The 13,825-nt window shown below is 43.8% G+C and overlaps 1 protein-coding gene across 4 annotated transcripts in view; it reads right to left on the bottom strand.

Moving 5' to 3' along the window:
• MYO1B (myosin IB) overlaps window positions 1-13,825 on the bottom strand; it is a 113,945-nt gene that overhangs the window by 53,640 nt on the left and 46,480 nt on the right. For all 4 annotated transcript variants that reach the window (XM_054381462.1, XM_054381465.1, XM_054381464.1 and 1 more), the window contains exons 3-5: window positions 10,756-10,850; window positions 7,233-7,337; window positions 2,835-2,881 (exon numbers count right to left, since the gene is read on the bottom strand). In XM_054381462.1, coding sequence (XP_054237437.1) covers window positions 2,835-2,881; window positions 7,233-7,337; window positions 10,756-10,850 — 247 coding nt within the window. The remainder of the gene's footprint in view (window positions 1-2,834; window positions 2,882-7,232; window positions 7,338-10,755; window positions 10,851-13,825) is intronic.

Genomic DNA, 13,825 nt, shown 5'->3' with positions numbered 1-13,825 from the left:
ACAGTGACAAAATGGACAGAGCTGTAGTGTGGAGCAAAGGCAAAGCAGCACAGCTTCCCTTGGCAAGGAAGTTTAGAAAGATAAAAACTGCTGGTAGTAACTCAACCAAATTCCACAAGCCACACACAGAAATGATCTCACCAGCCTCTGGTGCTTAATTAACAGAAGACAAAAACAACCTAGTGAAAAGAGAAGTCTTGTGTTTATATTTCCACATTCACTGCATTTAGGAAGAGTTTTCCTCTTTCCTTTCTCTTTTAATTACAGCACTTTACCTTGACTTTCTCAAAGACAATTTTCTGGGTTTTACTGGGTGTTTTGTCAAGATTGGCTTGACTCTATTTAAACTTTATTCTTCTCCTTGCTGGTAACTGAGGCAAGGTAGACAGGACAGTACTCGTGCTTTCTTGTTCTCAGTGGATTCAAGTTTCCGAGATAAAGAATTAAACCAGATAATTACATTTTCATTTCCCAAGGACTGGGCCAGCTGGATGTAACCAAAAAGTATTTTCAGCTTTGTGTTTATAAGCAAGGACTTGAAAGGCAAAATATCAGTTGTTTGCACTTTGTCCTGGAAAGACTTCGTTTGCACATGGAACCTCTTCTCTTCACTGTCTCCTCCTCCTTTCTCTAGTATGACATCCCTGATAGTTGCAGTTTTTCCACCCTTTCTATAAAAAAATAAAATTGTCTACAGTGCCTCAAGTTTTGGCCCTGACTTTGTGATGAAAACTTTTTGCTCTCTTCACAAGGAGGGGCAATGACAGTGGTAGAAGGAGCATTCACAACCATATGGAAGAGGAGGCCTGGAGTATCTCTCCGATGAGGAGAGGGTGGGAGACCTGGGGCTGTTCAGCCTGGAGAGGAGCAGCCTGAGAGGGGATCTAAAACGTAGGGGATCAAGAGGATGGGGCCAGAATCTTTCAGTGGTGCTCAGCAACAGGACAAAGGGCAATGGGCACAAACTAGAACTTGTGTTCTATAAGTTCCACCTAAACATGAGGAAAAACTCCTTTGGTGCGAGGGTGCCACAGCCCTGGAGCAGGCTGTCCAGAGAGGTCGTGGAGTCTCATTCTCTGGAGAGATTCTACACCCACCTGGATGCACAGAATCACAGAATGTTAGGGGTTGGAAGGGACGGACCTCTAGAGATCACGGAGTCTGACCCAGCTTCCAAAGCAGGATCATCTAGGGTAGGCCACACAGGAATGCATCCAGGCAGGTTTTGAAAGCCTCCAAAGAGGGAGACTCCACAACCTCTCTGGGCAGCCTGCTCCAGGGCTCTGTCACCCTCACAGTAAAAAAGTGTCTCCTCAAGTTGAGGTGGAACCTCCTGTGTTCCAGCCTGTACCCATTGTTCCTCATCCTGTCACTGGTCACCACCAAAAGAGCCTGGCACCTTCATCTTGACTCCCACCCCTCAGATACTGATAAGGTCCCCTCTCAGCCTTCTCTTCTCCAGACTAACCAGCCTCAGCTCTCTGAGTCCTTCTTTATAGGAGAGATGTTCCAGTCCCACAATCACCCTTGTAGCTCTCTCCAGCATGTCCCTGTCCCTCTTGAATTGGGGAGCAACCTACTCTAGTTGACACGGCTAGCAGGGAGTTTGAACTAGAAGATTCCCAGGAGGCCCTTCCAACCCACACCATGCTGGGATTCTGTGATCATCAACCCTTGGGAATCAGAAGGGAAGGGGAGAAAAGTCTCCCATGTGCAAAAAAAAAAAAAAAAAAAAAAATCTGCTTTCCAGTGTCCCAATATCCCAGGCTTTTATGCATCTGCTTTTACTTGCAACACAATAGTTTTCCAGTGTATTGATTTTTCTTCTGCTCTCTACCTCACAGCTCACAACATGGCTCTTCCACACACAACTGAACAAATCACAAAGTTGCATTCACTCCTCTGGTATTAGCAGGAGAAACTATGATGAGTACAATGAGTCCTCACACTTTTGAATCTCCTCCCAACTGTAACTTCAACTTTCCCCTCCCAACCCGCCAACCTTTGGCTCGAATTCAACCAGTTGATTATAAAGAACATAAGCAAAAGAAGTAACATTGCCAATGTTTATATCAAAACTAAAGTTGTAAACACAGTTGGAAACATCACGGAAAGAAAAATGAGAAACTGAAGTAGCAATTTAAACAACAAAAAACCCCAACCATAAATGTATACATATGGATGGAAAAGCAGATCACGTAGAAAGAGCAACTTGGTAAAGCAGCCCAGTTGCCAGGCACATGGTTGCTGACATTAAAGCCACCAGTGCCAGAAAATTAAAGAATCCAGCTGTGCTGTAATTATGTTTCCATCCGGTCACAGACTGTCACATCCTCTTTTTTCTTTTTTTTTTTTTTCCTTCTTTTTAGCCTCTTGTTGGATTCCCAGCAGAACTCTATGCCCACATCAGAAACCAGCAAGATTTCTGATGAGGGGGTGAAACCTTTTTAAGAAATAATAATGCCTGGCTAACATATTGGGGAAGAAAAAACATGTACAAAATGAAAGCATTGAACAAGCTGCCCAGGGAAGTGGTAGAGCCACCATCCATGAAGATGTTCAAAAAACATGTAGATATGGTACTTCAGGACATTGTTTAATGACTATGGTAGTGTTATGTTGATGACCTTAGAGGTCTTTTCCAACCTTAATGATTCTATGATCGTGTCTGCTACCATCTCCAAACGCCACAGCCCTCAGAAAGCAACAAGAAATTTCTCTCTCCAAGTTGTTCATTCCCTCCTTAGAGGTGCCTTGATGAGTAAAGCAGAAACAGGCTACTGACATATTCACCTAAAAGAAACTCAAATCCAGTCTTGAAGGAAAATACTTACAAATCTAGAGGAGTTGTCATTCCTCACAGTTTTGGCATTTCCAAAAGCTGCAGAAAGAGGAAAAACAAATAAGGAGACCAAATCTACCAAAAATAAAAATATTTAAGTGCTAAAATATCAATGTCTTTATTTATATATTAAAGAATCACAGAATTCTGAGAAACAATATCCTGTTCATTACTTGGATAGTAGTCATTGGGAATAGACTGAGCAGGGCAGACATGATCAGAAAACATGTATGGAAGTCCAACGAAGTTTTGCCTCAACAGTTTGCTTAAAAGGTGGAATTAAAAACAGACAAGGGGGAATGATTTGAAGACAAAACTGCACCTGGATTGAGCATATATCCATGGTGGTTTGAATCATCAAATTCAAAATAACTTCAAACACAGGAAACACTTCTTAATTTCCCAGAAAGAACTTAATCTTAGTTCCCAGAACTTAAGATGCCAAAATTACAGAACAACACTCAAAATTTGTTTGCATGGTAGTTTAATCCATGCTTTGATTTATTTACAGCATTCTAACACATGTATCCTAGCTTAAGGTGAATATTAATCAGCTGAAATAAGTCTGATTTACAGCAAAGTTTAACAGACTCTCTTTAGCTTGACCTAAACCAGCATTTGGAATAGTTTGGTTTTCATTTCTTCAGCTGAAGTTTTCTGACAATGAAAGTTCTCCAAGAAAGGTCTTCTCAGGTCTACATTAAGATGTGCAGCCACCAGCTTAAAACACAGGCAGGACAGGAATTCAGAGTGGAGGACAACCCAAGCTCTAAACATCACACATTGTCAAAGCACACCAAGTCAAAGGGGAGCAGCTGCTCCATTATTAAGCCCAGCACTGCCACTCCAACAGCAGACTTTATTTATCCTAGGATTTATTTATATAGCCTATATATTTCCAGAGATCAAGTCAAGCCAATGTTTTTTCGGACAGAAATAAATACATGCTTTTAGACTTCCCCAAACTTGCATGAGTAGACTTATTCTTGATCAAAGAACTGAAGCCAAAAGAAAAAGTTTGTTGCTCCTGAAGGCCAAGGGTAACTGAAAGAATTGTTTTGAAAATCTTTATGCCCTGCAATAAATCATCTTTTCAACAACCAGATCTGAGCTGCAATTTCTTAAGTACAGTTCTGAACAGTGGAGGCATTTATAACTGCACGGAGTCAAGCACAAACGTTCCATTATAAAGCATGAGATGCATTACTCAGTTTTCCCTTAAGTTCATTGTTTCAAAAAGTTAATTTACAGTAGCAACTGGAGTAAAAAAAAATAAAATAATCACAGAAGATAAATTATATGTAACATTGAGGTGATTTTCTTGCACTGCAGCTCAACTGAAATAGAATAACATAATAAAGAACAAACCAAAACAAAACCCAACTAACCACAAATGCTTAATTTCTGTCAGAAATGTACAGAAAGCAGCCAGACTTGCTCAGCAGCCTTGTGGAATAAGCCAGTGTGCTACCAAAGCTAAATAGGCAGTGACCAGAGCACCAAGACAAACAAATAATACCTTCAATACTTTAAAATTATAAGGAATTGTTATGTAAGCCTACTCTATCCATAGAACAGTTTGGGTTAGAAGGGACCTCCAAAGGTCATCTAGTCCAACACCCCTACAGTAAGCAGGGACATCCTCCACTAGAGCAGGTTGCTCACAGCCTTGTTGAACCTCACCTTGAATATCTCTAGGGATAGGGCCTCCCATCAACTCCCTCCCTGGGCAACCTGTTGCAGTGTTCCACTACCCTCCTGGTAAAGAACTTGTTCCTAATATCCAATCTAAATCTTTTCTGTAATTTCAAACCACTGCCAGCTTTGTAAACAGCCCCCCTGCAGTCTTCTTTCAGGCCCCCTTCAGGTACTGGAAGGCTGCTATTAGGTCTCCCCAGAGCCTTCTCTTCTCCAGGCCGAACAACTCCAGCTCTCGCAGCCTGTCCTGGCAGAAGAGGTGCTCCAGCCCCCTGATCACTTTTGTGACCCTCCTCCAGACCTGCTCCGTTCATCTTGCATTAAAACAAAGATTCACAAACCAGTAAGAAATCCAACATGTTTGGCCATCCCTGGGGAACAATCCAACTTTGGCAAGAAAACCCTTTGTACTTCCCACACTGTTTGTGCCTACATCTGAAATCTGCCTTCCAGAACAGTGATAAAAGCAACACAGCTGTTTTCTCTGAACCCAAACTAATGGGAAGGTTGAAATCCTCCCATTTAACTTTAAATGGAACATGCCTGATGAAGACAGACAGGCTTATCCAGCTTTTTATTATTCTTCAATCTTAACATTATACCGAATCACAGAGAGATAGGGTTTGGAAGGGACCTCTGGAGATCATCTACTGCAACCCCTCTGCCACAGCAGGTTGCACAGGATGGTGTCCAGGTGGGTTTGGAATGACTCCAGAGATGGAAACTCCAGCACCTCTGTGCACAGCCTGCTCCTGTGCTACACCACCCTCAAAGCAAAGAAGTTCCTAATCATATTTCGATGGCACTTCCTATGTTCAAGGTTGCACCAGTTAACTCTCGTCCTGTCACTGGGCGCTACAGAAAAGAGACTGGCCCCATCCTTCTGACACCTACCCTTTAAGTATTGATAACATCCCCTCTCAGTCTTCTCTAGCCTAAAAAGCCCCAAGTCCCCAAGCCTTTCTTCATAAGAGAGATGTTCTAGGAGACTAATCATCTTTGTAGCCCTTTGCTGTACCCTCTCAAACAGTTCCCTGTCCTTTAATGGGGGAGCCCAGAACTGAACCCAGTACTCCAGATAAGGCCTCACCAAGGCAGAGTAGAGGGGGAGGAGGACCTCCTGCAACCTGCTGGCCACACTCTTCTCGATTCTGTCCTTTCCTTACAATTTTTAATGACCATCTTTTACCCATCCAGGTCACCCCTGCTCTCAGTCCAATTTTGCACTCACAGAATCCTAGCATAGTGGGGGCTAGAGATCATCTAATCCAAGCCCCTGCTAAAGCAAGGTCACCCACAGCAGGCTGCTCAGGATTGCAATGTCCTCTCCAGAGAAAGAGACTCCACAACCTCTCTGGGCAACCTGTTCCAGGGCTTTGGCACCCTCAGAGGAAAGGAGTTTTTCCTCGACTTTAGGTGAAACCTGCTGCATTCCAGTTCATGCCCACTGCCCCTTGTCCTATCACTGGTAGAGAGTGGCCCCATCTCCTTGACACCTGCCCTTTAGACATTCCCTTCCCTTCCATTATTTTTTCCCCACAGTTCCCACTTGTAGAGTGCTCCTTACAGACTCCAAATCATCACACAGCGATAGCTGGGCAATAAAAATAAACTGTCGACACTCAACAGTCTCACAAACACTGTGCCTCATCTGGCCATAGGGCAAAACTATTGTACAGCCCTCATGAGGATTTCTCTCAACCCCACAACAGATTCCAGAACTGTGGGAAAGGCTGAGCCATGAATCAACACAAAAGACCTAAATAAGCCAATGCTAAGCAAGGCACTTCTGAAGGCAATTACTAGACAACAGGACAAAACTGCAAGCTTTGAGGATCATATATCCTATCGCCAGGAAAAATGGAAGCTCCTGGCAGCCAACGACTTTAAATGAAAATGACTAATTAAAAAATTAAGTCTTTCATGCTAGAGCAGGAAAGGCAGTTGTCAGGAAGCTGGGCCAACAGAGTCACCAGACCCAGGGAACAATAAGTCTCAGGGAGCAACACGAATGCATGTGAATTAGCTCTGCTTTTCCTAAGATCTATTTTTTCACTTTTTTTTTTTTCTTTTTTCCCCTAAAAGAAAAATAATGCTTTACAGAGCTTGTTTGTTTACTAGAGACTATAATAATATAATCTGGAAGGAAATGAATCAGAGCGACAGGACTGAAGTTAAGTCTTTTGATACAGTCAAGCATCATCAAGGCAGGGTTAAGAAAGGGTATGCCCTCAGAGAGCAGTGGGAGGAGGCTGGGAAACATGACCTAACTTCCCAAGCCCTCTCTTCAAGAGGGAGACAGTTTTCTTCTCAAGAAAATCTCCCTAATTGATTAAAATCTTGTAGCTGTCTTCACAGAAAGGATCTGGATATTAGAACAGTTCCCTTCCCAAAAGGGTCATCAAAGCCTGGATCAGGTTGCCCAGGGAAGTGGTGGAGTCACCAACCCTGAAGTGGTCTAAAAGACTTGTAAATGTGGTGCTGAAGGACATGGTTCAGCAGTGACCTGGCAGTGTTGGGGTAACAGTTAGACTAGATGACCTCTCTCCAAACAAAATGATTCTGTGATGTCCTATGGGTTTGGACACCAAGTACCAACAAAACCACAGATGAGAGTTTTCCAAGTCAGCTCATCAGGAAAACTGATACACCCAGAGCCAATACACTTACGCACATTCTATGAGATTCTTACCTTCAAGAACTGGATTTGACTGCAAAAGTTGTTCTTTTACTTGATTGACCTCTGCACCTTTTCCACACACAGCAGCAACATATGACATGACAAGTTTGCTTGCCTCTGTGGGAAGAGACCAAAAAAACCCAGTGGTAAGTATTGGCAAATAGGCAATGAAATGATGGTCAGATGTAATGTCCACCACATCTTCAGCATGCCAGGCAGGAATTACAGGTGCAGTTTACTTCAGTTTTCTTCTACATTATTGTATCATCTGGAAACGAGGAAGCAGCTCATCATACTATGAGACCCACACAATTACACAGCAGCTCTTCATACTTAACTGCCTAGAGCCTTCCTAAAGAAGCACCAATGGATATGGTACATTACCTGCTGCTTTTTCACTTAGCCTTCTATTTAGCAGTCACTAAGTTAAGAAAATTAACCCTAGCTGACACATTGGAAATGTTTTAATCTAGCCTGGAAAAAGAAGTCCAAGCAGTTTGAGGACACAAAATGCAATCAGTTCATATCAGAAGATAAACAATACAAGTGTAAACATGCAATGCTATATACCTGCAAGTCATAGATTCATAGGAAGGGACCTTCAAGATCATCTCATTCCAACCCCACTGCCATGGGCAGGGACACCTTCCACCAGACCAGGTGGCTCAAGGCCTCATCCAACCTGGCTTTGAACACCCCCACTGAGGGGGCAGTCACAACCTCCCTGGGCTTCCTATTCCAGTGTCTCACCACCCTCACTGTAAAGAATTTCTTCCTAATGTCCAGTCTAAATCTGCCCTCCTCAGGCTGCAATCATTCCCTGCTGTCCTAGCACTACGACCCCTTGTAAAAAGTCCCTCCCGTGCTTTCTTGCAGGCCCCTTCAGGTACTGGAGTTCTCCAGGCTGAACAACCCCAACTGTCTCAGCCTGTCCTCAGAGGGAAGCTGCTCCAGCCCTCTTATCTTCATGCCCCTCCTCTGGATCTGCTCCAGCACTTCCATTTCCCTCTTAAGCACCACAGCTGGACACAGTATTCCATATGGGTTCTCCTGAGAGCAGAGCAGAGGGACAGAATCACTTCCCTTGTCCTGCTGCTCACACTGCTTTTGATGCAGTTCAGCACACAGTTGGCTCTCTGGGCTGCAAGCGACCCTTGTTTGCTCAAGTTGAATTTTTCATCAACTGACACCAATTACAACTCTAAAGCAGACTATGAGTAATGAGGAATTGCAATTCAGCGTCACAGAACATTATGCAGTCTGTTTCAAAGCAGAACAAATTGAGGAAACATTAATTTAAAAAATTAACTTAATTTGAAAGTAGGAACTTTTAACAAAGTCTGTAACAATCTGAGGGCTCTCAAAGGTGGGTTCATTTGGGTGTAACTAATCCATATACAGAGAGATACAAATATTAAATAATCCATCTAGCCCTTCTGGTTTTGCTGGTCAAGGCAGTCAAGCAAGGATTGTTTATAAACAGAGCTTGTGATGTTTGGTATGATGCAAGATACTGAAATTTGAGGCAGTATCAGTTGATACACAATTTAATTACTAACAGGTGGAATACCTATCAACACAGCAGGCATGACAAAGCCCAGAGATCTGTTCTTCAGAGATCTGTTACAAATTTAAGGGTTTCATTTCAGGAAAGAACTGACAAACAAGAAGTTACCCCATGGATTTTGATTTTTTTCCTATTTAATTGAGTTTGTTTCCTAATGTTAAATTACTACCCCATATTGTAGACAAAACTGAGCTAGCATACAAGGCAAGAAGAAAGCAAGGAGCAAGAACTATAGGTGTGCCTATAAGGCTCTCCATCTCCTTTCATCACACCTCAAATCTAGCTCTCATTTGAAAGAATCTGTTCCCATCACAGCCTGGAATCACTGATTTGATTTGAAATATTTCCTAAAACAGTCAACACCTTTAAGCAGAACACTCAGTCACTGAGAGAAGAAAGCACTGAAGCAGAAAATAAGGTATAATAAATCAAGAGACAAGTGGCATCCCTCAGGAGTCAGTACTGGGATCAGTGCTGTTTAACATCTTTGTCAGTGACATGGACAGCGTGATTGAGGCACTCAGCTAGTCTGCAGATGACACCAAGTTGTGTGGCTTGGTTGACACACTGGAGGGAAGAGATCCATTGGTAGGGATTTGGACAGGCTGGAGAGGTGGACCCAAGACAACCTCATGAAGTTCAGCAAGGCCAAATGCAAGGTCCTGCACCTGGGTTGGGGCAATGCCAAGCACAAATACAGGCTGGATGAGCAGTGGGTTGAGAGTAGTCTTGAGGAGAAGGACTTGGGGGTATCAGTTGATGAAAAACACAGCATGAGCCAGCAATGGTTGCTTACAGCCCAGAAGGCAGCCAGGTGCTGGGCTGCAACAAAACAGTGTGACCAGCAGGACGAGGGAGGTGATTCTGGCCCTCTGCTCTGCTCTAGTGAGACCCCACCTGGAGCACTGTGTCCAGCTTTGGTGCCCCCAGCATAAGAGGGACATGGAACTGCTGGAGCGGGTCCAGAAGAGAGCCACAAAGTTGACCAGAAAGCTGAAGAACCTCCCCTGTGGGGACAGGCTGTGAGAGCTGGGGATGTTCAGCCTGAAGAAAAGGCAGCTCTAGGGATACCTTAGCGTAGCCTTCCAGTACCTGAAGGGGACTACAAGAAAGGTAAGGAGGGGCCTTTTACAAGGGCTTCTTGTGACAGGACAAAAGGGAATGGATTGAAGCTTGAGGAGGGCAGATTTAGACTGGATGTTGGGAAGAAGTTCTTTACAGTGAGGGTGGTGAGACACTGGAACACATTGCCCAGGAAGGTGGTAGATGTCCTCTCCCTGGAGATGTTCAAGGCCAGGTTGGATGAGGCCTTGAGCAACCTGGTCTGGTGGAAGGTGTCCCTGCCCATTGCAGGGGGATTGGAACAAGATGATCTTGAAGGGCCTTTCCAAACCAAACCATTCTATGATTCTCTGAATTCTATGAATACTGTGTTTCTCAGGCATAGTTGAAATTGCCTTGAAAATGACTCCTCATTTTTAAACTGGATTGGTAGAAATCCAGTGAGGATTGTGTAATAATTAAAACCCATAATCCAGCCCCATCCTCTTCACTCCTGCCCTTTAGCTCTTGATCAGCATCAAGAAGATCCCCTTTCAGGCTACTCTTCTCCAGACTAAACAGCCCCAGGCCTCTCAGCCTTTTCTCCTCACAGAGATGCTTCAGTCCCCTCAGCATCTTTGTAGCCTCTGTTGGATTCTCTCCAGTAGTTCCCTGTCTCTCTTGAACATGACTTTAGCATGACTTCACATACTGATGAGGATACTCCATAACATGCAGTAATGACTGCACCACGGTGACAGGGTGAGAACACACAAGTTTGTGTCAGTTGACACCTACAGCACAAGCAGGCCAGCATTTATTTTCTGCAGCTACCAGAGATAGAAAGATGCCACTCTTTCTCCAGACTCCAGCACCATCTTGCAAAACTCTGAATGGTTCTGAATTAAGGCCAAAAGTGTGAATTACCTGTTTTTCCTGCTCCACTCTCTCCTGTAATAAGGATGCACTGGTCTTTGTCCTGGTCCCTTAAGGATCTGTATGCTTCATCTGACAGTGCAAAGCTGCAAAGTAAGAAGGAGTCAGATGAGAACAGATAAAACAAATACCAACAATAACAACAACCTGTCCTTCACATCCAGGCAGGGGAAAAAAACAAACAAACATAAAAGAGAGGCTCCAACCACTTCCAAGTCCTAGTGCTCTAGAAGTGGCAAAAGATTCACTTTTCAGACTATAAAACCCACAGAAGCCAAACAGATGCTTTTTCTTAGTGGCTTGTGTTGACTCTCTCCAGGAACAAGCAAATACAATGTTTTTTCTAGAGATAGCAAGCTCAAAACAAATTCCCAACATTTCAGGGAAATTTATATAGTGTTCTTCATTGACCAAAATGTTTCATTCCTCACTGAACAAAATGTTCTACTCCTCATTGAACAAACTGTCAACGCATCAACAGGACATGTTCTGACGCAGACATTTAATGGAAGAACAAATGGGAGAATCTTGAGCATTGAAAACACTGTAAAATGTGATTTTTTTTGTTTTTTTTACTCTGAAAAGTATGAAGATGACACTAAATTGGGTGGGACTGTTAATGTGCTTGAGGGTAGGAAGGCTCTGCAGGGGGATCTGAACAGGCTGGATCAATGGGCCAAGATTCATCAAGGCCAAGAACCAGGTCCTGCACTTTGGGTCAAAACAACCCCAAGAACACTAAAGGCTTGGGGCAGAGTGGCTGGAAAACTGCCTGCTAGAAAAGTATCCCAGGGCGCTGGTTGACAGCCAGCTGAACATGAGCCAGTAGTGTGCCCAGGTGACCAAGAAGGTCAACAGCATCCTGGCCTGGATTGGAAACAGGATGGCTGGCAGGGCAGGGATCATTCCCCTGTTCTCAACACCTTGAATGCTGGGTTCAGTTTTGGGGCCCTCACCCCAAGAAAGACATTGAAAGGCTGAAGTGTGTCCAGAGATGGGCAACAAAGCTGGGGAAGGATCTGGAGAACAGGTCTGGTAAAGAGCAGTTGAGGGAACTGGGTTTGGTCTGGAGAAGAGGAGGCAGTGGGGAGAGCTTCTCTTTCTCTACAACTTCCTGGAAAGAGGTTAGAGCAAGGTGGGCGTGAGTCTTTTCTCCCTAGTAAGAAGTGACAGGACAAGAGGTCTCAGCTTGCAACAAGAGAGGTTTAGGTTGGATATTAGAAGAAACATCTTCACTGAAAGGGCTCTCAAACATTGGAGCAGGCTGCCCAGGTAGGGTGGTTGATTCCCCATGCCTGGAGGTGTTTAAAAGAGATAAAGATGTGGTCATGAGGGACATGGCTTAGCACCAGACTCATTAGAGAATGGTTGGACTTGATGATTTTAAGGTTATTTTCCAAAGTGATTTTTTGATTCTCAGATATCAGCAGCTTGTGATATATTGAGAATTTAAAACATTTGAGCACATCTCCTACCAGGACAGGCTGAGAAAGCTGGGATTGTTTAACCTGGAGAAGAAAAGGTTCTGGGGAGACTTAACAGTGACCTTCCAGTACCTGAAGGGGACCCACAAGAAGGCTGCTGAGGGACTGTCTACAAAGGCCTGCAGTGACAGGATGAGGGACAATGGCTTGAAATTAGAGGAGATTTAGATTGGATGTTAGGAACAAGTTCTTTACCATGAGGATGATTGAACACTGGAACAAGTTACCCAGGGAGCGAGTTGAGGCCCCATACCTGGAGATATTCAGGGTCAGGCTCAATAAGGCTCTGGGCAATCTGATCTAGTGGAGGATGTCCCTGCTGACTGCAGAAGAGTTGGACTAGATGAGGCCCTTTCCAACACAAATCATTCTATGATTCCACGTTTTTACACGGAATAAACATGCATTCAAACAAACCACTGCATTCCTCAGATCATCCATTCAACAGATTCTTGCAGCTAGTGAAATACTTAAGTGTTTGCATGCACCTAAAAGTGGATTATCTCTATAATTGGCAGTAAACAAACCTTGCATGAGAGACACAAACTCTCAGGTCAATACAAAATGCATAGTCAGTGCAGGTTCAGTGCATCTTTCAGATACTTAATTCTTTCTTCTGTGACAGTTCAGGAGCTTTGCGTTCAGCTGCTAACCACCAAGAGATCACATACTTGTTTTGGACAACCTAACTATACAGTGCTTTTCCAGGCAGTCACAGCACCTTTAGAGCAAAGCAAGCTCTTTGTCATGAAACTAATAAGGGGTAGCAGGGACACACAATGCAAGCAGTGACAGCTACACAGAGCCTTTTCTAGTGGCTTCTATTGCCTCTATTGAAAGGTTCAAATACTAAACCTATGTGTATTCAAATTAGTTCACATCTATTTGTTTTTTGCTATCACTGTCCCTTAGCTCATGCAGTTCTCTCTGGTGTCTCAGCCCCAAAAAGTTTATGGAGAGCATGTCTTATTGTCCCCAATTTAATCATCACATGCACCTGCAACCCTATTTATACTTCCTCATCAGTACTAGACTCATCTCATATTTGGTTATTTGGTTTCATCATACTACCAGCTCAGCCACCCTACAAGAGACCAGCATACCAAGTCAGTGCTATTCTGAAAAGGCTGGAAACCAGATAAATACCTTACGGCTCCTTCGAAAGGAGGTAACCACACCTTCCCCTCGCTCCCCAGCTCCTGTGATGTTTGTGTCATTGATTTCCCCCTGTTTGTGCCTCTCTTGTCCTCTTTTCTCCTGCAGCACACCTGCCTCTCTGGCTGCAAGATCAACACAGAGCTCTGTCTCTCTCATAGCTTTTGCCACCAACTCACATTGTCTAAGGCACTAACCATAGAATCACAGAATCATTTTGGTTGGAAAAGACCTTTAAAATCACTGAATCCACCCAGTATCTAACTCTCAAGTCTAGTGCTAAACCAGGACCCTCAGCACCACATCTCTGACTCTTTTAAACACCTCCAAGGATGGGGATTCAGCCACCTCCCCGAGAAGCCTCTTCCAGTGTTTGAGAACCTTTAAGTGAAGAAGCTTCTTCTGATATCCAATCTAAACCT

The sequence above is a fragment of the Indicator indicator genome, chromosome 5 (assembly GCF_027791375.1).
Source record: "Indicator indicator isolate 239-I01 chromosome 5, UM_Iind_1.1, whole genome shotgun sequence".
Classification (NCBI taxonomy): Eukaryota; Metazoa; Chordata; class Aves; order Piciformes; family Indicatoridae; genus Indicator; species Indicator indicator.
This window is presented reverse-complemented; position numbering and strand designations above follow the sequence as displayed.